This window comes from Alternaria postmessia (genome assembly GCF_024291825.1).
Source record: "Alternaria postmessia strain BMP 2775 chromosome Unknown scaffold_148, whole genome shotgun sequence".
Classification (NCBI taxonomy): Eukaryota; Fungi; Ascomycota; class Dothideomycetes; order Pleosporales; family Pleosporaceae; genus Alternaria; species Alternaria postmessia.
The window spans coordinates 1198-27641 of NW_026260221.1; the positions used below are offsets into that span (position 1 = coordinate 1198).

Sequence of the window (26444 nt, forward strand, 5' to 3'; positions counted from 1 at the left end):
AGAAAACTAACATCGAACTCACCAGCAACTTCGACAAGCTGGATTTCGAAGGTTGATTTGATACTGGAAAGTCTAAGGTGGTTGATGGTAATGTTGATATCAGGTCAGTACTGGGACCTTTTAAGTCTATATGGTGCCCATGTATCCCAGACTTGAAGCCAGTGTGGTTGCTTCGCACGTGTTCGTATCTTTCACTCCTTTTCTGACGCCCTTTCTTGATCTATTACGGCAACGTGAAGCATGGAGCTTCACTAGCTCTGGCCGTTTTGGTAAGAGCAACAATGAACCAGGGCATGGTACAGGGTTGTAAGCTGCATCGTTTACTTGTTACCCAAGTCGTTGGATTGTGATGCGATCCGGTGGCGTTTCTGCTCCCGGTGCTGGTGTGAAATCTTTCGAGCTTTACCTCTCTTTAGGGTCTTACTACTCACAATCAAATTCGTTGTACACAAGGGCATTAGTCGTCCGTCATCATGATACTAGAGTATCACGGGTATCTTCTAGATGCGTGAAGATATCAGGCTAGACATCCAACAGATCCGAGTCTTATCGTACTGGTAGACCAATCGCAAACTTCCGGCTCAGCCGTGCATCTTCAGTTTCATGTGTGTACCTTCAGCGGAGAAAGGGGGTAAAGAGGCCAGGACATGGACCATAAAACTCACAGACACCCAAGGAAGAGCATCGGCCGACTCAAGTGCTCCCGTTTATGGAAGCGTAGATGCAGGTCGCATACCCTCAGCATGGGGGCGCAGGCTCCTGACTATGTCGATCTCGCAAATGTATGGGCTTGGTGCGTATCAACCCCTACCTATCCCGTTGTCAGAGATTCGTGGCGAGGGAACTGAATGTCTTGCGGACGAAACGTGTTTGCGCTAAGCATGCAAATAAGATATCCGAAAAGACGCGAACATCTGCAGCATCAAACAAGACCCGCACTTGCGATGGCATGTCCAGGATTATAGCAAGTGCTGGATCCACTGGCAAGCCCTCAACACTGCTCAGTCCAAGATAAGCACTAGCATTGTAGCGGTCCTGCAGCCAGTTCTGGCAATACCCCTGAGGAACCCATCTGTAGGCCTAGTCCCAGAGCTATAGGCAGGACAGTGGATCTAGCAGGATGCGAGTGTTCACACGTCACACCCCCGATCTAGCTGACAGATGACAGATGCAGGTACCAGTCCCCAAAACCATATATCTTCGGGCGCTCGGAGCACATACGGCAAAGTCTTGGCCACCTGAGATATGGGTCGGCATTAGTAACACTCACTCGAAAAGTTGGCTAAAGATGAGTCCTCGAGCATTCAGTGATCGTCCCGCCTTCCTTGGTGCTGTAGTCGCGACAGATGGCATGGACCATCATCTCATCATCAAGAGGCTCATACGGGTCCATTTGGCTTCAACTGAGGACTTTCGATCCCATCATGAGTGCATTTCCGAAGTTCCGGAGGGTTCCAGACAACGAGCCATACAACGCTGGAGGTGCAAAGCAGATGGAACTGTTGTCCGAAGCGTCGCAGATGTGAAGTTTGCGTGGAAGGAAATTAGGCAAACGTCCGTGCCATCGCGTAGCATGTCCAGGTGATCGTCTGATCCTGATACCCAGCCATGGCAGATGTAAGATTGTTCCTGCATCCGATTTTTCCCATGGTGTTTGCTGCCAATGCCTCGATTCGCTCAGACGGTCTGTTTCGAATGTGCCTCGTAATTTCCTAACAAACTATATGAAAAAGATCCATGAAGACAGTAGGCGATGCAGTAACAAATGCTCAAGCCTGAGGGCAAAGACCATGTGCTATCCCACTTAGGGCTAGGCATGAATGCGTTGTCCTACACACCATCAGACTACGCTTCCAACGCCCTGGAAACCGGTGAAAAAGGCCCCAGCCAACGTGCCGATCGTGGTACTGAAACACGCAGATGAGGTAGTGATGGCGATTTGGAAATGAAAGGCCTGGTTACTTCTTCATTTCCCATGTTCAGCACTGCGTCCGCACGTTGTGCCTCCATACCGGTGAGGTCGCTAATTTTCGTGGCATAATGAGAGCAAGAATGTTGAGTTTGGTGGCTGTGAATCAGCTGTGAGGGCTGTGGTGATCCACAGGCGCATTCATGCCGTATTGAGAGCGTAGGCGCGTAGTTGACGCTTTCGCACACGCGTGGCGCAGTCCTGCAGCCCCACTAGAGTGACGTAGACAGTATATACAGAAAGCCTGCCGTCGATGAAAGAACGCGTTTCGGACTGGATACGCGGAATGAAAACGATGAGGACCGGACTGCCCATGGGGTTGCTGTTGTGTTCTGACGTGGGGAACCGCGATGTTTTCGCGATCCGCCAGCGGAATTTGCCGCTCCACAAGATCGGGCGCGGGGGAACCGAGGCCCCTGTCAGGAATTGTTGGAAGCCTTGGATAGCCGTAAACCTCAAATTTTTGCCAACTCTGATGCTACGGCTCCTGGAAGCACTTCTCATACCGGCTGCGACACGATGAACGAAACGAAAGGCACCAATGGCAGTCCAACAGGTCCCAAACTCCTGTGGGAGCATCCTTCTCCAAAAACGACACCCATGTACCAGTTCCTCAAATTGGTGAATGAGACACATAATCTGCGGCTTTCCAACTACTCGGAGTTACACGCATGGAGTATCAACAATGTCAACAGCTTCTGGCAAAGAGCCTGGGATTTCGTGGGTATCAGGCACCAAGGAACCCCAACATCAGTCAGTCGTCTTGGGTTCATGCACATTATATTTGCTTACAATGGATAGGCTGTGGATGACGACGCGCCCATGTTTCCTCGTCCAGCTTTCTTCCCGGGAGCAACACTCAACTTCGCCGAGAACCTCCTGTTCCCCACCGCTACAGTCGATCCTTCCTCACCTGCTGTTATCGCCGCAACAGAAACCACAAGGGAGACTGTGACATGGCAGGAGCTCAGGGACAGAGTAAAGCTGTGCCAAGCCGGAATGATACATCTGGGCCTCAAGGAAGGCGATCGAGTGGCTGGCTATGTCGCGAACCACACAAGCGCCTTGGTAGCAATGCTAGCTGCGACGTCGCTGGGAGCAGTGTGGACAGCAGTCAGCCCAGATACAGGCGTCCACGCTGTGCTCGATAGATTACGTCAGATCGAGCCGGCTTTGCTCTTTGCAGACAACGCTGCCTTCTACAACGGCCGCAGCCATCCAGTACTACCCAAGGTTGCCGACATTGCGCGGGACCTGCCATCTCTCCAAGCTGTTGTTATCTTCCCTACTGTAGCCTCAGTACAGTTCGATGTCACCTCCATTCCTGTAAAATCTGGCAAAACCTACGATTACGCAACATTTACAGCACTGAAGTCAATGTCAGAGCTTGTCTTCAAGCAATTGCCGCCAGACCATCCGGTATATATCTTGTATTCAAGTGGCACGACAGGTGCACCCAAATGTATTGTCCATGGAGCCATCGGTACACTCCTCCAACACAAGAAAGAGCACATTATTCACTGCTCGATGACACTCCGATCACGGCTCTTCTATTTTACAACATGTACGTGGATGATGTGGCATTGGTTGGTCAGTGGACTGGCATCAGGGGCTACATTGGTACTCTATGATGGTTCTCCATTCCGCTATGTAGACAAGTCCGACCCGTCAACTTCCGTTGCAGACGACCTAGCGATGCATCGTCTGATAGATGAGTTCGGCATCACCCACTTCGGCACATCCGCAAAGTACCTATCCATTCTAGAGCAAAAGTCCGTTGACCCATCCGCTGCTGGACTTGTCATGGACAAATTGGAGGCGATCTATTCCACAGGTTCGCCACTCGCCCCTTCGACGTTCTCTTATGTATATTCCGCCTTCCCCTCGACCATCAACCTAGGCAGCATTACCGGCGGTACGGATATCATTTCATTGTTTGGCGCACCGAACCCACTTCTACCCGTCTATGAAGGCGAAATCCAAGGCGCTGGTTTAGGCATGGCGATCGCTGCGTATGACTACACAGGTGCCGACGTCTCAGCCTCGGGCGAACCGGGCGACTTGGTCTGTACCAAACCCTTCATATGTCAACCTGTGGCGTTTTGGGGACCAGAAGGAGATTCAAAGTACTGGAAGTCATATTTTGACAAGTTCACGAACGAAAAAAAGCAGCCCATCTGGCATCACGGCGACTTTGTGCGCTTCAATCCCGCCACTGGTGGGCTGTGGATGCTCGGACGCAGTGACGGTATACTCAAACCTGCAGGCGTACGCTTTGGATCAGCTGAGATATACAATGTGGTGCTCCAACATTTCCCTGAAGATGTGGCAGATGCGCTTTGCATTGGGCGAAGGAGAGAGTCTGATACAGATGAGACGGTCGTGCTTTTCCTGAAGATGGCAGAAGGCCGTCAAATTTCTGACAATCTTGTTGGAAAAATAAAGACAACGATCAAACAAGCACTCAGTGCGCGCCATGTTCCCGCTGTCGTGGACGAATGTCCAGAGATACCTGTTACCACTAACGGGAAAAAGGTAGAAGGAGCTGTCAAGCAAATACTTTGCGGACTCAATGTTAAGACGAGCGCGAGCGTAGCCAACGCCGAATGTCTGGACTTTTACCGGGACTGGGCAAGGACGCATTGATCGTTCAGTTGAGGTTACTCTGCCCTATACTGAACGCTGTGCAATGTTCCCATCCCACCTACCAATTACCTGTCTGGCTTGAAAAACAGCGTCCAGCCGCTGATGGCAGTGATTCAGGTGTAATCAACGAGTCAGAGCCGCGTCCAGGAATCTCCCGACTAGCAAGCCTCACTTCAACTGCAACCAGGCCAGCCCGTCACACGTTAGATGCTCGGGGTCGAGCTTAGTTACACAGTGTTGTAAGGTGCAGGCAAAAGGACAGCGCTAGCAGATCCATTCGGCCACAATTAACACCTCGTACTATCTGAACTACTCACGAGCTTACGCTCTTGCCTAGTGTTGCCGACCAATCCTCCCATAGCCACATCAATTCCTTCTCATTACAGCCATTGCCGCTTCTTTCAGAAGTTCTCAGCAATCATCTTGTCAACTTTGGTACACAATGCATCGACGATAGTTACCTTGGCCTCGAATGTAGCCTTGACAACACCCATAAACCCTTCTGGATAACGCACCAAAACAGCGATGGCACCGTCAGTCGTAGCCACTCCATCTCCCGCCCAGCCTCTTGTAACCACAAAGATATCGGAGGTACTGATGTTGTTTTCGGTATTCGCAATATGATTGTGCGCGAGGAAGGCGATGTTTTCTGAACGAGTGAGTCAGTGTCGTAAGTGAGATGGGGTCTGGCACATACGAGCTAGAACGATGACAATACGCTCAAGCTTAATTGCTCGATTGGTCGCTGCGACCTGGTCTACAGGATCGATTTCTTCATAACACTCGTTGCGGAAGGGACGTAAGAGGTCGTAGATGCGCTGTTCGAGCGCACTTGCGGGCTGAGGCGCAGACATCGGGCAATGCGGTTGCGGCTCGAGGTTTGAAGAGAGTGCTCGTTGTCTACAGGTGGTATTGCGAGTGAGAGAGCTTGGAAAAGCGGAAGTTGCAGTAGAACATGATGCCAAGCCACTGCAGTTACACATACAAGCATTGACTGTACAGTCTAGATGCTCATCCTCACCGCCACTATCACATGCTGCAGTGCCTCGAAATCGTCCCAGCACTGTTCTTATTGATACATCTCCGTATGTCACACGCATCTTTGAGACTCTTCCAATCACCCTCTCTGTCTCCAGATCCTTTGATAATAGCACCTGTTGCTAACCTTGCGTTTTCCTGTCTTGCTAACACACTTTCTCCCCTTTCACCTCTGAAAAACTCTCTAGTACCCTATCACGCTCTTGATCAAAACTTCTACCATGCCATTTTCATCGTCCTTGTTCACACAGCAGCACATAACTGTGTGTGTTCATCCCGCTTCGTTGACGAACACACCCAAGGCGGCTGATCCTTATATCCCTTTATTCAAGAATACCGGTTTTGAGAGCCGTCGGAGATGTCTGGTGGGGAAATCGCTCTGCCGTAGGTGATTGGGGATCATCGGAAGATGAAGGCTGGCTAGATACGTTCTCTTTGCATGTTGGCCAGGTTATGACTGGGATGAAGTGGATGGATCAAGTACATACCACAAAGTATCATGAACAAGCGTCTTTCTTGTAATGACGATGCGCCGTTGGTAGAATTCTTGGAGCATTCATCGCAGTAAGGCTGTAGAGGTCGTAGAGTCGCTGTTCGGGAAATTCAATGGTCATATTGGGTCGATTTACTGCGCGAAATAGGCATATTTCAACAGTGGAGATGATGAACTGATCATCGTTGAGAACGTCGTTCCTATTGTCCTGGTGGAAACAGTGGGCCCGGCGGAGTATCTGCGCGCCAAGAGGGAAGTATATGTCACTGTAAGAATCTAAGTTGGTGGTGAAGTACCGGTATACGGCCTTGAGGCTTTCCAGATGAGCTTCTATGTCTGTTCCCATACCTTCTCTTCTTCCTAGGCACTGATACGTGATGCGAATCCTTCATGCTATCGCTAGCCGGTATTTACAGCCTATTGTAGATGAACTGACACCAGGTCGAGAGAACGGTGATAGAAGCGAAGCTTCACGTAGTCGGCTAACAAGTTTCTTCCAAGAACTTCTTGTCCAACAAGAGAGCATCGATCAAATTACTTGCTAGCCCTCGAAGTCACCATATCCGTCATTTCCTTCCTTCGCCAGGATATCTTTGATAGCCTTGTCCACTTTCTCTCCCAGTCCGATTACGACATTTTGACCCCAATTTACCTGCTTCCACATCACGACTGTAAACTTGCCTGGGCCGTCGTGAATACAGACTGTGGCCTTGTGGCCGACTTCACTGTTGTTGGGTCCACGGACGTCGATAACGGAAATTGAGATCTGGGAAGCGCGGACACTAGGACCGGCAGTGTATTTCACCAGAAATGTGAGATTTCCTGAACATGGTTTATCAATTATTTGAATTTGAAGAAGTGGGAGCTACTCACCAGCGATGGTCTCAACGATGTGGGAGGGGAGTTCATCGCGGCGAGGGTTGAGATATGCGAACATGTGCTGCAGCAGAGGGTCGCGGATTGGTGTAGGAACAGCCATAGTGAGAAGACGTATGGTATGGATACTGGGTATGTTTGAAGGTGTATCAGCTGCGGCGAAGGGAAGGTCGAATAATTTGGGGCAGTTGGTCTGATGAGTTGGCATTGTTGCTAAACAAAAGCGGGGCCAGCACACGTCTTCACCAATTAGAGACCAGGCGAACTCGGGGTTAAGATGATGTTGGTATAAATTTCGTGTTGTCGTTATGATACCAATATGATGCTAAGCCACCTGTCACCAGCACCCACCGCCTGCTTCTCGGTGCTGCCTGCCCAGGCGTATACCGTCGGAAGAAATACAATACCAAATGCTTGTTAATACACAATAGAGCCGCCTCATTACCCTCCAATGATACAATAAAATATACATGCAATACCAAATAAATACCCTTCCTGACCCACACGTCAGCGCTTGACCGCGACGCATTATAACATCTACATTGCTCATCACCTTCCCTCTTTGATCTTCACGCAATCAGCAAATGCGGGAAAGTTGCCTCTGAAGCTTGGGCCCAGTGTCCAGTTGTTCAGATCACGGAGGTGCGTTTCGAAAGCCGGGTTGATGAGCCATTGATCATCTTCCTTGGGCAGCGGGCCTATGGATGTGATACCAGCGGACTTGTTCGCAGCAGGGGGCTGCGGGGTCGAAGGGTCTTGCGGCGAGCCGGCGTTTACATGTGTGGAGAAAGGCGAGGACACGGATACGGACGAGGCTGTCGAGAGGGTGTGGGTGTGAACTTTTGAGGCCGGGAGGAGACAGTCGCGAGGCTCATAAGGCCAATTCAGCGAGATGGTAGTTGTGAAGGGAATGAAGAAGTTCTCGAAAGATACGGGCGGTTGGCTAGTGACGAGTCTGTCGCGAAGGCGAGGCCTGGAGTAGGTTAGCCGTACTCTCTTTCCAAACAGTTCAGAGCAGCGATTGGTACGTACCATGGAAGATGATCAATCCACAAAGCGTGGGCAGTGAACAGCTGAGAAGGTCGTAGTGTGACCCAGTGCGGCAACCGATCATAGTTTTCCTGCGTAGGTTCAATCTGCCAGCGCATGACCAGGAACATGATGAAGACTATCGCAACCTGCTCTGGCCTACCGCAGATGTCTGGAAATGTGCGTAGAATGTCCGTGAACAGCTTTGACAGCGGATGCGCATCAACTACACGGTCGGGATACGCTAGTGAGGTGAAGTTTGGGTACTGTGGTCCGACTAGTGTCTTCATGGGCACACCCTCGGCAGCGCGATTTTGTCGATCTTGGAGGAAGTCGAGCAATATGACATCCAGGGGACATGTTGCCGGAAGGTTTCGAGGGAGTGTGAGGTGCGCAACCATGCTCGGCGCATACATGGCATGCTGGCTGCTGCTCACATTGCTGGGTCGCGGCTGCTGCGGTGGAGGCAGGTTTGGATCGACAGCTCTCCTTTGCCCGTTGTCGAGTATAAAATCCACGCCCAGACGTTCGTCGAAGGGCATCTCAGTCTGCAGATGGGGCGTTCGCGACTGCTCGAAATGGGGACCGGGGCTGCCGTTGGAGTAGCGGCGCAGGTGGCTGTTTGGCGCATCGCTGGGATACAGCCAAGCTCTTCCTCCCTCGGTCACGCTCGGTGAATGCACGCCGTTCTGGGGTGAGGCCGTGGATAGCTCGTGCGAGGCAATGTGGAACTGTCGTGGTTCGGCAGGTTGCACAGGCGCGTCGCGCTGTTGGTGAGGGTGGATGGGAAGGGGCGACCGTTCGGCGGCGGCTGCCAGTTCTACGTATCGTCAGCTTGATTCCTTGCGAAGTGCCTTGTCAACATGCCATTGAGACCGCCCGTGGCACGAACGATGGGCTGGATGATGCTCAGGACGCTCTCCAGCCTCTTCCTGATATCTGCGTTCTCCGCCTGGACCGCCTCTTTCTCGCGGAGGACGACTTGCAGGTCATGGTACGGCTGCTGACTCTCCAGGTCCCGGATGCGCTGATTGAGGCGATCGATCTGGTTCTTGGTGCGCTCTCGAATGGCACGTTGAGCTTCGCGGTCGTTTGCGCGCTTGCGGGCAAGCTGTTCAGGCGTGAGATTGGCCACGCCACGCGAATTGGGGCCAGTCCTGCGCTTTTTGTTGGGCTGACCATCGCCCGAGCCATCATCTCTAGGGGCCCCTTCGGGTGTATCTGCCTCCGCCGGCGACGCCATGCTGATCATGGATGTGTGGGTTGCGATTCAGGAGGAGAATGGGCAGCCCCGGTGGCAGGATTCTCCCGAGTCATGAGCTGGGACACTACAGCAGCGATGACTTTTGCGAGCTGCAGGTTAGAGCTCATGGGGCATAGTACGGGGTAACCGAGGAGCGATTGCGGGGACTATCGCCAACCTCGGGATGCTCATCGGATAATGCCCTCCGCACCTGCACGATTAGTCTGCATCTCCACTTGCACCATGGGGTAGCTAGCTGAATCGTTGTTGTTGTTGATGATGGTGGGAGCGTCCTGTTCGCATCGCATGTACCATCACAACGACACCATGGCAGATCAGAATGTAAGCAAACTGGGCATCGCTTCGGCGACTCTCAAAGCCAGTATGCGCTACGTCATCTTCTCAAAAACAAACACTAATCTTGCCAACAGTGGGCTCAGCTCTCCAACGCTCCGTCACATCACCATTCAAAGGCGAAAATGGGTCCAACACGTACTTCAAAGATGTCATGCTTGCCATGTTCCGAACCAACCTAGGGAACCTCGATCTTGCGCAAGACCGGTACACGAACGGCGCATCGTCAACTCCCACATACATGCAGCATGCGGAGAAATACAAGTTCGTACCTGATAGCATCAAGCTACCTAGTGGAACACAGGCGCATTGGCTGGGTAGTAGGAGTGCGAAGACGATTTTCGTATACTTTAATGGCAAGACGGGACGCTCAGAATTGGTAAAATCCAACTAACATGAATAGGTGGCGGCTATGTAACGCCCTGCACTGCAGGTCATATGCTGTGGCTCGACGACTTCCAAAAGTCCCTCGGTCCCGATATATCCGCACTCCTCCTCGCATACGACCTCGCACCCGAGGCAAGGTATCCCAGCCAGCTGAAGCAAGCAGTCGAGCTACTTGATTACCTTGTGCATACAGAAGGCCGTAACCCTTCCGATCTGATATTGGGCGGCGACTCCGCAGGCGGCAATCTTGTACTTGGCCTGCTCTCGCACCTCGCACACCCACATCCTGAGATCGCCTCGTTATCCATTCCGTCCAAGATTCACGCGGTACTGCTCATTTCGCCGTGGTGCTCTTTGACACAAACCAATACACCAGCATTTGTCACAAACGCGCAACGTGATATGTTTGACGCGCGAACCCTCTCTCGTTGGGCATCAGCATTCCTAGGCTCCGACTCTCCATTTGCCGGCGATTTCTACAACGAGCCTGTTCTAGCAGCTCCAGAATGGTGGGAGCCTGTTGCCGATGTCGTAGAAGAAGTCTTGATATGGGCGGGCGACAACGAAATCCTAAAGGATGGCATCGAGGCATTTGCGAAGAAATTCACACAAGGTTTTGGTAGCAAAGGTGGACTAGTTACTACAGTAGTTACACCAAAAGCGTGCCACGACGAGATGATCTTCGAACGAATACTGGGATACAAGGGTGACTCGGGCACGGGAAGTCAAAAAGTACTCGAAAGCTGGGTCAGGGCAAAGCTGTAATGATTAAACCTGGAATAACATATACTTTCACTAATGATCGATCCACCACGCACGATTGCAATCATTGACATTTTGACAATCTGTAGCATATCTTGCCTTACTCATTGTAGTTTTGCTTGCGTCTGCGCAGTTCTTCGGCTTCCCGTATTAATGAGGTAAACAATCTAGGGCTGGAAACACCATACGTAGGTCTTTCGCAAAAAAAGCAAAGGTTGAAGCAAGGAAATGCCCATCGTTCTGTAATTGATGTTTTGAGAAGGTCGAATCGCATGTTCACGAGGCATCTACGTTCCTCTAGATCTTGCAAGAGGACGTGATGACGACAGTTGCCCAGACCACAGGTTACATATGACACGAACCTAACGTGGAATGGTTTGTTGTGGCGTGTCGAGTATACGAGAATCCGAAGAGGGACGCAGGGAGCGCGATCGGGCCATTCAGAGACCGACCGCAGACTAACGTTACATAAACTTGTTCGTATAGCTCCTCGGACCCTGGAAGTCGGTACGTCGGAGGCAAACATGTATGTCGACATCTACGATGATCACGTTCGTCTATTGTAATGTGGCTTCTCGCCCCCGTGAAGCTCGCCGCGGAGTCGCTCTACGCCTCATCGTGACGGCATCATCTTGTGCTGACCGCTCCGCACGCGATACCTAAATCACCATATGTGGCATTTCAGGCTGCAGCCATGGATAATAATCCACAATTCTGCAGAATCCCACTAGCGATGGGACGAGAAGCAATATGAACTACACGGTCATGACGCGTTGTTTGGAGTGCAGGTAAGACCCAGGCTTAGAGGCGTCACCACAAGCGTTACATCAGCATTGATACGTACATAAACTGCTGTAATCAGGCCCTACATCAGAATCATTCAAATACCATTCGACTTGCATCCCAAACATGCCTTTCACTACTCAACTCCGCACCATCTCCAGACCTTTCATCCAACAATCACACCTTTTCAAGCAAACTTCCATCAGAATGTCTTCAACCAACCAGCACGGACAGGGTGCCTCGCACGCCACTGGACAGAGCGCTGTCCCAAACAAAGTCCAAGAGGCTGCCCCGAAGGGCCTCGAGGAGAGCCTGCCAGAGAGTGTAAGTCCACAACATCTGTACATTGCGGCTTGACGCTCGCTAATATGACCGTAGGTCCACCCCACTGGCAGCAACCCCAACAGCCAATCTACAAGCAAGACCCACGCTCTTAACGATGGCGAGGACTCGGTCGTGCCCAAGAAGATCCAGGAGATCGTTCCTGAGTCAGTTGAGCGAGGTAAAGGTCCTCCAGCTGTCCAATAATGCCGCGATGCTGACGACGATGTAGCTCTCCCCAACTCTCTCCACAACACTGGAGACAAGTAAACACACTCTTCAATGACTAGATTCATTGTAGGCAAACTGCCGCTGTAGCAATAGATAATGCATCAATGTTAAAAAGACTTCAAACCAACATCTTTTGAGGTTACTATACCGTGTGTTGGCCCTGCGAAACGGTACTTGTTCATTTTGAATCGTGTTTCAAGATTTTGGAAGCTTGCTATACCCCATGTATGATCGTCTTTGACAGGTCAACATGCCCGTCAACTGAAGAGTGTACCTGACGCTAATGCTAGGCCGCGGTAAATATGACGTTGATGATGCCCCACACACCCCGCCAGATCTCCAGCCAGATCTTTTCCTAGTAATCATTGCAACACCACGCCACTCTTTTGACGTATACGCAATCCACCATGGCTTCCGCAACAGCTGCAGATATCCAGGGACCATCTCATCCCAATCCAGAAGGCCTCAACACATCGGCCAGCACGCAATTTCCCCCTATCAACATTGGCACGCGCAACTCGGTACTCGCCCAAATTCAAGCCCGCGCGGTCGAGAGAAGCTTGAAAGATGCCTACCCGGACCGGACCTTCAACATCTGCCCTGTTGTGGTGCAGGGTGATAGGGACAAGATCACACCCCTGCAGCAATTGAGCCAGGGCGAGAACGCGAAGAGTCTGTGGACAGGTGAACTGGAGAGCATGCTGGAGTCTGGCGATCTGGACATCATCGTACACTGTTTAAAGGGTACTTCATCGAACTCAGATACTAAAAGAGCGTAATAGGGCAGACTAACAGTCAGCATAGATATGCCAACGCAGCTGCCAGATCACCTCGAGATCGGCGCCATCCTCGAACGCGAAGATCCCCGCGATGCCCTCTTGATCTCCCCTCGTCTGCCGAAGGAGACTACACTAGCGACCCTCCCTCAAGGTGCTACCATTGGTACGTCATCTGTACGACGAGCCGCTACGTTAAGAAAACTATACCCACACTTGAAGTTTGCCGATCTCAGAGGCAATGTCGGAACGAGGCTGGCAAAGCTGGATGCCGAAGATTCGCCATACTCGGCCATCATTCTTGCTGCAGCCGGCTTGAAGAGAATGGGGCTCGATAATAGAATCACACAATATCTGAGTAGCACGAGCGGAGGTATGTTGCATGCGGTTGGTCAGGGTGCTCTGGGCATTGAGATCAGGAAAAACGACAAGGCCATGAAGGACATCATGAGCGGCATCCGATGCGAGCGGACAACAAGAGCCTGTTCGGCCGAACGAGCGCTACTACGCACCTTGGAAGGAGGCTGCAGCGTGCCTATCGGTGTTGAGACATCATGGAGAGGCGGCAAGGGCCTCGCAATCGGTACCCAACCAGCAAAAGACTACGACAAACACGGAAATGCAGTAGAAGAGGAAGAGCCAGATATCGACGACCAAGAACTGGTGTTGAGTGCCATGGTAGTCAGTGTAGATGGCAAAGAATTTGTTGAGTACCAGGCAGCACGAAAAGTTCGAACAGCAGAAGAAGCAGAAGAGATGGGACAAGAGGTTGCGAAGGTCTTGATCGAAAAGGGCGCAGACAAGATACTGGAAAAGATCAACGTGGAGAAGCAGTGGGCAGCTAAGAAGCAGCTGGAGGAGCTCAAGGCCAAGGCGGCCAGCTCATAGGTCGATCACCGGAGTAAGTGATTACCTACAAGTCGGTGAAGCACATGACACTAGATTCATAAACAAGATACTTTGAGCTCTCTTGCTTCATCCAGCTAACCAGCCTCTGCCACGTCCCATTCAGACACACGCAACCGCCTTGTCTATTTGCAGAAGAGTATAACAGACATACTTGTCAATGTCAACACTTGTAGACGTGAATGAGCGAGCTCACAGTACGAGGAGTTCATCAGTCTAAGACGGGAATTCGATTGGCTAAGTCGTGAATGTATAAACCATGCCTACAAAACGGTTTCTCAGTAAGGAAGTATATTAATCCTCATACCTACTCTCAAGTCCCAAAGCACATATCTGCAAGCGCTGCAGGAACATAGCACCAAAAGCATCAATATATCTCAAAGCAACAAGCTCAAATCGTCATACTCGAAGTCATACGTTCAGCTCTACAGCCCTACTCAGGATATGTGTCAAAGACTTTGGACTCAGTACAAAGACTGCAACCACGAACACACTCCGATGGCACGAATTATACGTTGTCACACTATCGACGACGGCGTTCCCGAAACAGTTTGTAGGTTTTACAACGTTAAAAGGCGGACGATCAGATGTCCAGGTATGTGCAATGATTGTGCAGCGTTAGGCGTCGTGGCCGATGAAGGGTTCAAGGGAGGCAGGTGGGATAGCCGGTGAGATGCATGCAGGCAACATACAGCAGAGGAAGGATGGCGAGGCACATAAAGCAAGCTCTGCAAAGCAATGGATATAGGCGGACGCGCTTGTACTCTGCTGTGAAGGCGTCAGTGGTAATAACTATTGCACGGAACACATGACTGGGCACTGTACGCACATGCTTGTTTACGACAAATCATCTAAGATGTGCTTGTAGCACAACAAAAGGACCGTGGGTATCATTGAATGAAAAGAAACTACAAATGCAAGGTCTACATGCTCATTCTCTATTGTTGTGGCTTGTACACCATGCCTCCAGTCCTCGTGTAAGCATCTGTACTCGCCGGACCGGCCCACCGTCTGCTAACCTCCTCTCTGTGTTTGACCTCCCTCTCATTCTGTACCGTGACACAGCAACAGCAGCAACAACCCTTGAGCAGATCGCTTCCAAAACTGCCATCGAGCTTATACGCACGCCGTATACGTGTTCGTTGTAGCATGGGAAACAGCCACCATAGTCCGCATGACAATCCCATAACTATACAGTGTCCATTAGTGGAGCTATGCCCGAGCATGTCTGTGGGGTCTTTCTTTGCAGATTTTTGAGAAAGGCGGTACGATGTACGGCCGTAAAGAATGCAAGGACAAAAGAGACCCGTCAGACAGGTTGAAGGATCCGGACTGCACGCACAGAGACCGTTCGACCATTCTTTTGATTTCTCGAGTTCCATATTCGGATGCGAAATTTGGCCTGGTTGGTGTGCAGCAAAATCCAGTCCGTTGGGACCATGTGCAGCATCAGGAGAGAAGACCGCATGGAAGTTGTTGTTTTGACCTGATGTAAAGCCGTGCGGTGAGTAGGGCTCGTTTGGGTATGGCGATATTCGGTTCGTGGGAGATGTTGGATCGATCCGTGGCTGGTCTTTGTGCATTGAATTGGCAGAGACAGGAGTGATTGGTGTCTTGTGCGGTAATGGCGAGGTCTGATGTGTACCTGAAGGTGGTGTAGGAGGGATGGGAGGCATGGCATACGTCCGGATGTTTGTGTTGATGGGGGACAGATTGCTCATCTGCCGCGCGTGTCTGCTTTGTTGTGTATCAACTTCGGATCTCTGTTCATTAGGTTGTGGCTGTGGTATCGGAGAGACGGGCGAGAAATGTTGCGTTTGCGATGTATGCTGAGGCGAGACGGGAGAGACTGGAGGTTTAACGTCCTGCGCGTAAGACGACGGCGTGTAAGCCGATTGGGATTGGGGCGGAACGACCGGAAGCTGCGCATCGAGCATCGATTGCGGGCGCGGATCGATAGGTGTGTATCCCACTGGCGATGTTGGCAGTGATATTGGTATCGACTGTGGCATAGGAGGATCATTTGGCGAAGATGTATATACAAAGGCGCGCATCTCCGCAGGTGTTTGCGCATAGGAGAAGTGCCTCGATGCATCAGTGCTAACTTGGGATTGCTGAAGCTGTGCCGGCTGCTGGTATGGCTGCTGGTATGGCTGATGCTGATGCTGTGGAGTTTGTTGTTGCGATTGTGGGTAGGCCGGAGCATCTTCTTCGAGAGGTTGCTGCCATGAAAACCTGTTGTGTTGTCGGGAGGTCATTTTAGGCTGAAGCTGCTGGCTGTGTCCATGCTGTCGCGGATCCATGATGCGCGTTGGTTCACGGAAAACGTATGCCTGCAATCGGGGCGTCGAGAGATAAGCTGTATCGTATGTGAAGTCGCTATTGACTTTGAGTGCAGAGCCAGCGGCAATATCCGGTGGCACAGTTAGTTGTGAGTTGTCCAAAGGTAAGCTGGATTATAGAAGATGATCAAGCCGGGGGCCAGGAGGTCTGATATCAGGTCAAAGGCCTGCACGTCAAGTCGGTACATGCACAAGTACGAGGTCCAAAGAAAGCCAGCCCTGCATCAGAGCCGCCTTGCGCTCCGGTTGGCTCTTGGCCCTGCCTCATGTCGTAGGCGAGCAGCATAGTGAATGGAGATTCGTAGAGCTCCCGCCGTAAGATGGCCCTCTTTTTAGACATGCAGTGAGGCGCGGGCTTGGCCAATCGAGGCTGGAGTTGAGGTGTGACAGCGTCGCGGAGCGAGATGGCGGGCGCTTACGGGTGGCTCGGCCCAGATCCTCTAACCAATCATGAGGCTGCCTCCTCCACTACGCGTTTTCGATGACCATTGTTGGGTCGCGCCGATGGACACTCTCCTGCATCTAGACAAATATTGTTCATAAGTGGAAACGATGCAGACTGAACATGATGAGCACAGCCTCAGTGGCGCAGACATAGCGGGTCGAACCGTCGATTTGTTTCAAGCCAACGACGCTTGCATCATGGCAACAGCATTACAATTACGCTAACAGCATTCCAGTAATCTTGAACAAATTACCGGTGGATATTGTGGTTGGACTTTGAAAAAACTCCGACGCTGCTAGTGAAGTCCCACGACACAATCAAGTATGAAATGATCAATTGATCTGATTCGAGGCTATACAAGGGCAGCGGGTATGCGGCACCGTGGAGGTATTATGGCGATCGAGGTGAATCGGATGGAGACGACGGTATAATCTATGCGTCCTTGTCCTGTTGAGCCTTTCCACGCTCCTCCTTGTTCTCCGCACCAGGACGCTCGGTAGAGACAGTTCCTTGTAGCTTAGCAGTCTCAGCAACACCCTCGCCCTTCTTGCTCTTCTCGGGTTGCTTGGAAATCTGCGAGGTGTGTTCGGTGTTGTCGTTGGACAGTCCCTTTTGCTTGCCTGACATCTCGTTCTGGCTCTTGGTCTCCTCCTTACGGGGATCGGGCTGTACCAGTTAGCATGCCATCAACATTCACCCTGCAGCTATACTGACCTTGTCAGATTGGTCAGGAGATTGCGTGTCCTTCTCCTCGCTGTTCTCCTTGGTGGGCTTGGATGGGTCCTGCTGGTCGCTCTTTGGCTCCTCCTTAGATTCGTCCTTGGACTCTTCCTTGGATTCGTCCTTGGTCTCCTCCTCAGGCTCATCCTGCTTGTTCTCCTCGCCTACGGTAGATCCGGTACCAGTCTTTTGGGCACCGCCCTCGCCATGTGGGTCGCCGAGAGGGTGGTGTTCGGCGCCGTGGTTTGTATCTTGGTTTACGACAGTGTAGAGACCAACAGCGGTGCCAACTACGGCGGCGGCCATCCTGAAGATCCGATTAGCATCAAGTGTGTATCGAAGACTTGATATAAGAAGTAGGCAATCTGGTTGCTTTACAAAAACGGAATAGTACTCCCACACACACACCCCATGCTCTATTCAGAAGCTGTACACTATTCCAACCAAGATATACGCCGCATGTCCACGCTCGCGCACGCCTGAATCATCGGAAAGTAATTTGACATACCATGGGACATCGCTGCTCTTAGCATCGCCCTCGGGACCGTGGCCGCTGGCATATGTTCGGCGTTGGACAGCTCGTTGCCATGGCTGGAGCTCGGCAGTGCGGATATACCTCGCTGGGCGGGCAGCGCGAGCTAATGAGGAGGCGCGTAGTGCGGAAGACCTGATGAAAGACATGGTGAAGCTGTAGATGGATCAATTGAAGCTCGCGATGGGCAATTGGTGGCAGAATCGGAGTTGAGATGCGCGCAAGAGGAAGATCACGTCAGGCCGTGAGAATTATCGGTACGTCACCGGAACAGTGCACAATGTGGCCCCTGCTCCCGAGGTCTAGCTCGCGTTCTTGCATCACGTGTGGTCCTCGACATGTTTGATCCGACACTTTTACGGTCTGTAGACGGAATGCATGAAGCTTTGACGTGTGTACGCTCGTTGGCCTTTGTTGTGCTGGTTGGAGCGAGCTGTGTCTCCAGTCAGTCCGAAGCAGCAATTGTCCGAGTAGGCAGTGTTAAGACACGCCGTAGCTGTCTAAGTATTGCATACAAAGCACGTATATATACGCTTCACTACAGGCTTTGTCCAGCAAGCATAGAAGAGTAAAACAGTGCCATACTTTTACCATGTTGGGAAGCTCAAGGTCCCCTGCGAAGTCACAGAGGCCGTGCGTAGGCTGGAGCTCTCGAAAGCAACGCGCAGGCAACAATTGTCCAAAACCTTCCATCGCGCTCTTTCTCTTCCAAACCGGCCCACGGGTACCTCGCCTCGCACAATAAACCAAAGCTCTCTCACCAGCTTTTCTTTTTGTCTCTCACTCGCCGACCTCTCCACTGCGACTTTGGAGCTGCCCTGCAACCTCAACCCCACCATAGCTGCCCCGCCACACTGCACGCGCCCTAGACTGTGGGCTCACCTTTGTGATACCAGACCTGCGAAGGGCTGCAAGCCTTCTAAACACCAGCCATGGCGCCCTCTTCGGTCCCGCCCAACCCGACCGCCCATAACGTAGCCCAGCTGCTTCCCCGATTCGCCGACGATGACCCCGATTTCCGCTTCATGGCCTTGAGCGACCTACACGACATCCTCCAAGTAGCGCATCCTGGCCTGCTCCTCCACGATGATGTTGTCTCGGCAAAGACGGTCGAGGGACTGCTCACAACACTGGTCGACACCAATGGCGAGGTTCAGAACCAAGCCCTCAAGTGTCTGGGGCCCTTTGTCAACAGGATCAATGACAAGACGCTGCCTGTCATGATCGACAAGCTCTCTACTCTCCCCACAGGCAACACAGTCGACCAGTCCATACCCGCCATGGCCCTGCGAGAAGTCGTCATATCACTCCCCCGTCCCACCGCCGGCGCTGCGCGCAGCAAGTCGGTACTAGATGCATACAGCGCCATCAGCAGGGTCCTGATTCCGCGTCTGATCGGATACAATGTCATACCACCAGCCCAGCAGGGCTTGACTCAGCCGCCCAAGGGCATGTTGCAGGACGATCTGGAAAAGGGCTCAGACAGCAACGCCCTCGATGTTCTCATCGAAGTCGGTCGGTGCTTTGGTTCCATGTTGCAGGATGTGGAAATCCAAGCACTGCAGCAGATTACTTTTGCAATCCTCGAGAACGACCGAGCAAGTTCCATGATGAAGAAGAAGTCCGTCACAGCCGTCTCGGTATTGGCTGGCTACTTTTCAGACCAGCTACTGAGCAATTTCCTTTCAAAGGTCATCGAACTTCTACGTGATCCCCATATCACTCGCAGCAAGCGGAAACTGTACATCACCATTCTAGGATCCATGGCCCGTTCCATTCCACGCAAGTTCGGTCCCTACCTGAAGACACTGGCGCCTTTTGTCCTCAGCGCATTGAGCACACAAGAGCAAGACGAAGAGATGGACGTCTCGGACGACGAAGGTGAACGTGACCCCGAAATCGACGAGGTGCTGGAAGCCGCCCTTATCGCTTTAGATGGCTTCCTTGCCTCTTGCTCGCAGGACATGCGCATGTACACCAACGAAGCCATCGAAGCAGCAACACGCTATCTCAAATACGATCCGAACCTCGCGCAAGACGATGATGAAGATGACGACGACATGCCGAGTGACGAAGAAGATGCGCTGGAGGGTGAAGACTTTGAAGAAGAGACAGGCTACGATGATGATGAGGACGCGAGCTGGAAGGTCCGTAGGTGTGCAGCCAAGGTGCTGTACACTCTGATTTCTACGCGAAGCAATGGCGATCTTCTCGAAGACGGAACCCTTTATGAGCGGGTTGCCCCAGCACTCATAACGAGATTCAGAGAGCGGGAGGACAACGTCCGTCTGGAAGTCATGGCCACGCTATCCAACCTCATCAAGAAGTCGGGTGACGGCCCCTCGCCTGTCAAATTCTCGGATGAAATTCATCAAAGCGGGATGATGCTACCACCGCCAAGCAAGAAGCGTCGCCGTGGTGGTAGTGATGCCAGCATGTTTGACCTGCAGGCTAGCTCATCTTTGTCCATGGGCTATGCTTCACCAGCACCAGCTAGTACACCTCCAGTCGGTCCCCGGGCCAGCTTAGCCAAGCTCAGCCCGGACATCGTCAAGGGCATTGCGCAGCTTCTGAAGCAGTCATCATGCCCGCCCACTACTAAACAGGCATGCATCTCTCTAATCAAGGACATCGTTATCACCCAGCGTGGTGGTCTGGATGGTTATCTGAACCAACTCATCGGCCCTGTAGTAGAAGCTGCCAAGGTTGCTGGGGGCACCACAAGCAGTGCTTCCGCCACCGCCAATAGTTTGCGCACTCAAGCATTGCAGCTGATAGGAGCCATTGCCGACACTCATCCTTCCAAGTCCATTCAGCCGTATGTGGCGTCCATCATCGACGCGCTTCTTCTTGGGGTCAAGGACAAATACAGCAAATTGTCTATAGAGGCTCTCGCAGCAACAGAACAAGTTATCAAGGCGCTCACACCTCCCCGAGCAGCCACATCCGGAACGGAGAACCAGCAGCATCTGGAGCAACTATTTGATGCGCTGTTCAACCGGATATCAGCGAATGACGCCGACGTTGAAGTTCGACGGAGTGCTATCCACGTTCTGGGACTGTTACTTGGTAGGAGCTCTGGCGAGCAGGGCCTCCTTTCATCACAGAAGCGAACGTCTGGACTTGAACTTTTAGCGGACCGCCTGAAGAACGAGCTCACACGGCTCGCTTCCGTACGTGCTGTTGATTCGGTTGCTGCCCATACCAAGGCGCAAAACGAGTTGTCAGCCGAGTGGGTACAGAATGTCGCACTGGAACTGGCTGCGCAACTGCGGAAGGCCAGTCGTGTATTGCGTGGTGCCAGTCTGAGCGCCCTCCGTACTCTCGCACTGAACTCGCTGTCGCGGAGCCAGCTCGATAGCCAGACCAAAGCGCAGGTGGTGGAGATGCTGCTACCGCTGCTCAACGCTAGTGACCTTCATCTCCTAGGCCCGGCTCTTATCATCCTGGCTACGTTCGTCAAGGATGATGCGCAAACCACAATGACATCCAACCTCAACGGGGCTCTTTGCCAAGTTGCTCAAGGCTCAATAAGCGGTACGCCGTTAGATGCACTTCTCAAGCTAGTGCGTATTATCGGCGAGCAACGCGCTGGACAAGCCTTAATGCAAGCGCTGCTACAACAGGTTGGTGTATCTGGGCATCCAGAGGTTGTCGGCAAGGTCATCGGTAACCTGCTCGTATATGGCGGCGACAGTGTTGGCGTGAAGCTCGAGCAATTCATCACCGAGCTTGAGACTGCTCAGGACGACAAGCGAAAGTGTCTTGCTCTTGTTGTGCTTGGAGAGTCTGCGTTGCGCCTAGGCGCTCAATCTACCGTCGATCCGAAACTATTCATCAAGTACTTTTCTACTAAGTCCGAGAACGTGCCACTTGCGGCTGCTGTCGCGCTTGGCCGAGCAGGTGCTGGAAGCGTCAGCAAGTATCTTCCCGTTATCCTGTCAACTATGGGACAACCCTCTTCTCCGCAGTATCTCTTCCTACACTCCATCAAGGAAATCCTTCAGCACGACGATACAGAGTCGGAGATCATTCCGTATGCATCAACACTTTGGCAGAATCTTGTCGTTGCTTCTCAACTCGAGGACAATAAAGCTATCGGTGCAGAATGTATTGGCAGACTTACCATCATCGATCCCAAGACTCATCTTCCTCAACTTCAGGTAAGGTCTACTTCCTATATGTGTCTTCAACAGCTAACCAGTAATCTAGGCGTTCTTGAACGACCGCAAAGGAAGCTTACGTGCTATGGTCATTTCTGCTCTACGATACACCTTCACCGACACCGACGAAGCTTATGACGAATACCTCAAACCGATTGTCGTACCTATGCTGGTACAGATGCTTAACGAGCCGGATCTTGAGAACCGTCGTCTAGCTCTTATGACATTCAACTCTGCCATGCACAACAAACCCGACATCATTTTACCTGCGCTAGACCAGCTGCTTCCACTGGCTATGAAGGAGACCGTCATCAAACCCGAGCTTATCCGTGAGGTTCAAATGGGTCCTTTCAAGCTCAAGGTCGACGACGGCCTAGAGATCCGCAAGAGCGCTTACGAGACTCTCTACGCTCTTCTTGAGAAGGCTTTTGCACGGTTATCACCCATCGAGGTCTCAGACTTCTTCGACCGCATCGTCGCTGGTATCACTGACGAGCACGACATCCGAATCCTATGCAACCTTATGCTCACGAAGCTCATGGTAATCGCACCAGACCAGGTACGCTCGCGCCTGGATTCGCTTGCAGAGAATTTCCGCATTGTACTTGCCGTCAAGCCCAAGGAGAACGCCGTTAAGCAGGAGATTGAGAAGATTCACGAGGGTGCTAAGGGTGTGCTCAAAGTGTCCATTCAAATCAACAAGCAGATGGGTACCGAGGCTGGCGTAGGCCAGGACGACTCACAATTACGTGTCTGGGCACAGTACTGGGATCAGATTCAGAAAGAGCATGAGAAGGGTCTCAAGGCTGTTGCAGAGGAGCTCAAGGAGCGTGATCGTTAGTGGTGAACGCCGCAAACGATCAAGACGCCTGTATCCTTCATCTACCTTGACCAACACCACATTGAAATTTCCCTTCCTCATGTCCTTAATAACAGGATGGATTTGCACAGAAATGTCCGATTATGCTCCTGTTCTCGATTTTCAGACAGGGAAGACACTCCTGTGGGCCTGATAAAACATGAAGGAATGTTCGAATGCATGACTCGAGAAGAGGGGAATGCATGGATTAGAAGGAAGTATTCCATAAGCGCACAGACGCAATGAATCCAAAAACATGGCATCATCGTAGCGATCCAGAGTAAGCTACATCAAGCAGTGTGACGTGATGACATACAAACAAGCCCGCTATTCATCAGTGGTACTATATGGACACTATGCATTACAGCTACACACCGTCAGATATTCTGTATCAAGTTGGCGTGAGACATAGCGTAAACGTCAGGGTGTCGCATAGCTAGGGTACAGCTCTAAGAAACAAGTAATCCCTCTAGACACTAACCTGGTTGCTGGAACAACCGTAATCGAATATCTTCTTACACTCAGCCCCCACAAACCACATCCCTATTATAGCTCGATATATCCCACTACACATTGATAGTAGTGCTCACCTCTCTCGATAGTTTCTTTCACTCGGAACACCATGTCTTCCAAACATTCCCATGGCTAGTAGCGAAAAATGCCCTCCAACAACTGGTCTCGCGATAAACGGATAGTCTGTATAGTTTCCATCCCCCGTCGTCATGTAATGATCGGTAAGCGCCTTGTCTGTAACTGTTTCATTGATCCACTTTGCAAGCGATTTCACAAACAAAGCTCTCGTCTGGGGTAGGCTCGTAGCTGCGGCCCACATCTCCCAATCACTCTTTGTCCACAGATGTCTATTATCGAGAGGCACGCCGTATTCTTGGGCGACAGTGGGGTAGAAGGCTGATTCCATGAGGAAGAGGGACTTGGGGATTGAGCGGAGGTTGAACAAGAGAGCCGGATAAATGTTATAGAGAATGCTGTATGAATTGGGGAGCTGATAAGCTAGGAGGGTATGGGTATTGGTGGTATCGATAGATGAGGCGGCCCAGAGCTCGTAGTAGTCGTATGCTAAGGTTACATATCTGGTCGCTAGTGTGATATCTCCGAGAGCTGAGGCAATACCACCCATGCAGTTTATGGCCACGATACCTTTTATCGCGAGGTTAGTATTATTGGCGATGGGATCGTTAAAATCATCTTTGGTCTCGTCAATATGGGTCTGTGCGCGTTGTTACTTTAGAACATGACTTACCTGTAGTAGTCTGATGTTCAGGATATAGGCTCTTTTCAATCACGTAGACTGTCCATCGCTTGAGTATATCAAAGTGCGTTGCCAGATACTCAGTGTTGTTAGTAGCCATGAAGTACGAATAAGCCAGGATGATCATGTTGGCGCTCTCTTCAACAGGCATCGCTTCTTCGCCCCATTCGTCCGGTATGCTTGAGCTGAAATAGCCTATAGCATCTGGATAGAAGCGACCAATATCATGCATGGCATATTGTTCATGGTAAAGTCCAGACTCCTGAAACTCGAAGATGGGCTTGAGGAGCAAGCGAAGAAGCTCAGGATTTGCGTAAAGCCAAAAGGGCAATGCAGGATAGATCACATCAACTGTGTTCACCTTCCCGTCTGAGGAGATTTCTTTCTGGAAGATGGTTGCTCCCGTAGCGTTGTCTGCAGATTCTGTGAGAACGTTCGCAGCCAAGATCTGGCGAGTGGAAAGTGTGAGAATGGCATAGTACGACTCCTCTTCCGACATAGAAGATACTTCTGTACTGTCATCTTTCGCTCTATCCTTAGCGTAATAGGTAGCGACGTCATGGCGAAGTTGCATGGTCCAAACTTTGGCCTCTTTCGCAGAAGCGGTGTAGTCTTGGTAGTGTTTACTAATCATGTTGTTGATAGTGAAATAACAATTATTCGTCATCCACCATGGCTGAAGCTCGACATCCCCGATGGCGGTACGGTAGTGCACAGCAGGCTCTTGGGTCGTACCGACGGTGTATAACACCGATCCTGACTGGCTCGTCGTGAAGGCATGGGAATAAGCGAACACAGGCACCCTGTCGTCTGGCCGTCGAGGCTGATCCTGATCAAAGGAACGATCCAGTGCGCCGTCGCGAACGAACTGCTTCCGTGTAGTGGTTGCTAATCCATTGGCGAAACTGAATTCCGTGGCATAGCGAGGAGAAGAAATGTAGTGTAGCTTGCCCCAGTATGGTTCATTTCTAAGACCACGTTCAAACCATGAAACCTGATCCAGGATCTCTGCTTCCCTTCGAGCTAATCAGACACGTACCAAACATGTTCTTCTTTCAATGAACTCACCAATGGTATAATGTTTCGGGAGTTCCTGTGCCCTTGGTTGGGCATTCGTGATCATCGAAAGACTCGCCGGGACAGTCGATACTCCATCGCATCGTTGAATTGCCATCCGCTAGCCAACTGGTATCCACATCTGAATAAAGTTGTACATCATGTGAAGCTCCATCGGTGGTGATGTACGCAACTTCCAGATAGCTGAGCGGAACACTACTCTTACAGAGATCTTGCGGCAGGATAGGAGAAAAGAATCGCGCCTCGACTCTCACGGGTCCAGCGTCAAAAGTGAAATTACTGTAGCTAAAGTCACGTGTGGGAAGTCAGTTTATATCTCACGTGCAGTTCATACAGGAATGTTACGTACTGCGAGTCGTAAGATACGGTCAGCGGTATTGCTTTATGGAGATCGTTGACGGAAGGCGAGTCCCCCATGTATTCGTAAGACGTTCCATCCACACGTACAATACCAGTCCATCCTATAGGTCTTCCGTTCCAAAAAGTAACGTTTCGATTGTTAAGTGTGCTGCCACCATAAGTCGTGCTCCAGGCGCTGGTGTAAGGCGACCGAACTGCCAGAGGTACTGAAGGTGGTCGTAGAGGCGAGTATATTGGACTATATATAGTGAGCAATGCTTGAGTTGTAGTGACGATAACACGAACTGTGGCTGTGGCGCAATTGCATGGCTTATGCCAAGCAGGAAGAGGATGTACAGGAACATGTTCTAGGAACTTGCTTAGGAGAGCACCATACTGCTACCTTGGGCGATCTATTATACTGAACCGATTCCGGTACAGAATTCTGTACTCTTGTTCAACTGTGTGCAATACCTATCAGGAGATGCTGAGCCAAGCAGTCGGAATGTTGCCGTGACACGGCTTCTTGCAGCAATTCGTATTGCAGACCATGACTATGGAGAACTGTGACAGGCTAAAAGCCTATCTAGGCAGGTCTTTGAGTATATCGGGTTGTTCAAATGTGCTGGCGCTCACCACGAACATTCTGTTTGTCCTTTTTGATCAGGTGTGTCAGTGCACCAAGGCCATGCTTCATCTGCAACACTCTCAACCTGTCAAGAACCACTATCCGTCTACCTCAGATCTCTCTCGCCTACGTAGTGAATGTAATAGTATATCACTACGATGTCCAGAAAAGAGCAGTCGAGAGCTGTTCACATCACTCTATCGAGAGCGCATCGAATGCACCATGTCTCGCATCATATCTCTAGATAATAATCGT

General features: G+C 51.3%; 11 protein-coding genes across 11 annotated transcripts; 5 read left to right on the forward strand and 6 right to left on the reverse strand.

Moving 5' to 3' along the window:
* Positions 1-2488: 2488 nt before the first annotated feature.
* On the forward strand, positions 2489-4615 carry J4E82_010860 (uncharacterized protein; the record flags this gene model as incomplete). The annotated part of the gene is made up of 2 exons (XM_051737070.1): positions 2489-2722; positions 2771-4615. The coding sequence occupies 2 exons, from the start codon at positions 2489-2491 to the stop codon at positions 4613-4615; spliced, it is 2079 nt and encodes a 692-aa protein (XP_051583155.1).
* A 401-nt stretch (positions 4616-5016) lies between these two features.
* Positions 5017-5469, reverse strand: J4E82_010861 (uncharacterized protein; the record flags this gene model as incomplete). Its single annotated transcript, XM_051737071.1, has 2 exons — positions 5017-5264; positions 5313-5469. The coding sequence occupies 2 exons, from the start codon at positions 5467-5469 to the stop codon at positions 5017-5019; spliced, it is 405 nt and encodes a 134-aa protein (XP_051583156.1).
* Positions 5470-6687: 1218 nt separating this feature from the next.
* Positions 6688-7125, reverse strand: J4E82_010862 (uncharacterized protein; the record flags this gene model as incomplete). Its single annotated transcript, XM_051737072.1, has 3 exons — positions 6688-6968; positions 7020-7086; positions 7120-7125. 3 exons carry the CDS (start codon positions 7123-7125, stop codon positions 6688-6690), a joined length of 354 nt encoding a protein of 117 aa, XP_051583157.1.
* Positions 7126-7571: 446 nt separating this feature from the next.
* J4E82_010863 (uncharacterized protein) lies at positions 7572-9303 on the reverse strand (the record flags this gene model as incomplete). The annotated part of the gene is made up of 3 exons (XM_051737073.1): positions 7572-7995; positions 8055-8871; positions 8919-9303. 3 exons carry the CDS (start codon positions 9301-9303, stop codon positions 7572-7574), a joined length of 1626 nt encoding a protein of 541 aa, XP_051583158.1.
* A 318-nt stretch (positions 9304-9621) lies between these two features.
* J4E82_010864 (uncharacterized protein) lies at positions 9622-10800 on the forward strand (the record flags this gene model as incomplete). Its single annotated transcript, XM_051737074.1, has 3 exons — positions 9622-9676; positions 9726-10004; positions 10052-10800. The coding sequence occupies 3 exons, from the start codon at positions 9622-9624 to the stop codon at positions 10798-10800; spliced, it is 1083 nt and encodes a 360-aa protein (XP_051583159.1).
* A 987-nt stretch (positions 10801-11787) lies between these two features.
* On the forward strand, positions 11788-12171 carry J4E82_010865 (uncharacterized protein; the record flags this gene model as incomplete). The annotated part of the gene is made up of 3 exons (XM_051737075.1): positions 11788-11904; positions 11959-12082; positions 12134-12171. The coding sequence occupies 3 exons, from the start codon at positions 11788-11790 to the stop codon at positions 12169-12171; spliced, it is 279 nt and encodes a 92-aa protein (XP_051583160.1).
* A 368-nt stretch (positions 12172-12539) lies between these two features.
* On the forward strand, positions 12540-13796 carry J4E82_010866 (uncharacterized protein; the record flags this gene model as incomplete). The annotated part of the gene is made up of 2 exons (XM_051737076.1): positions 12540-12876; positions 12937-13796. The coding sequence occupies 2 exons, from the start codon at positions 12540-12542 to the stop codon at positions 13794-13796; spliced, it is 1197 nt and encodes a 398-aa protein (XP_051583161.1).
* Positions 13797-14752: 956 nt separating this feature from the next.
* On the reverse strand, positions 14753-16117 carry J4E82_010867 (uncharacterized protein; the record flags this gene model as incomplete). The annotated part of the gene is made up of 1 exon (XM_051737077.1): positions 14753-16117. The coding sequence occupies one exon, from the start codon at positions 16115-16117 to the stop codon at positions 14753-14755; it is 1365 nt and encodes a 454-aa protein (XP_051583162.1).
* A 916-nt stretch (positions 16118-17033) lies between these two features.
* Positions 17034-18002, reverse strand: J4E82_010868 (uncharacterized protein; the record flags this gene model as incomplete). The annotated part of the gene is made up of 3 exons (XM_051737078.1): positions 17034-17267; positions 17316-17628; positions 17830-18002. 3 exons carry the CDS (start codon positions 18000-18002, stop codon positions 17034-17036), a joined length of 720 nt encoding a protein of 239 aa, XP_051583163.1.
* A 783-nt stretch (positions 18003-18785) lies between these two features.
* Positions 18786-22857, forward strand: J4E82_010869 (uncharacterized protein; the record flags this gene model as incomplete). Its single annotated transcript, XM_051737079.1, has 2 exons — positions 18786-22016; positions 22066-22857. The coding sequence occupies 2 exons, from the start codon at positions 18786-18788 to the stop codon at positions 22855-22857; spliced, it is 4023 nt and encodes a 1340-aa protein (XP_051583164.1).
* Positions 22858-23461: 604 nt separating this feature from the next.
* Positions 23462-25639, reverse strand: J4E82_010870 (uncharacterized protein; the record flags this gene model as incomplete). The annotated part of the gene is made up of 4 exons (XM_051737080.1): positions 23462-24081; positions 24137-25161; positions 25214-25507; positions 25572-25639. The coding sequence occupies 4 exons, from the start codon at positions 25637-25639 to the stop codon at positions 23462-23464; spliced, it is 2007 nt and encodes a 668-aa protein (XP_051583165.1).
* Positions 25640-26444: the final 805 nt, after the last annotated feature.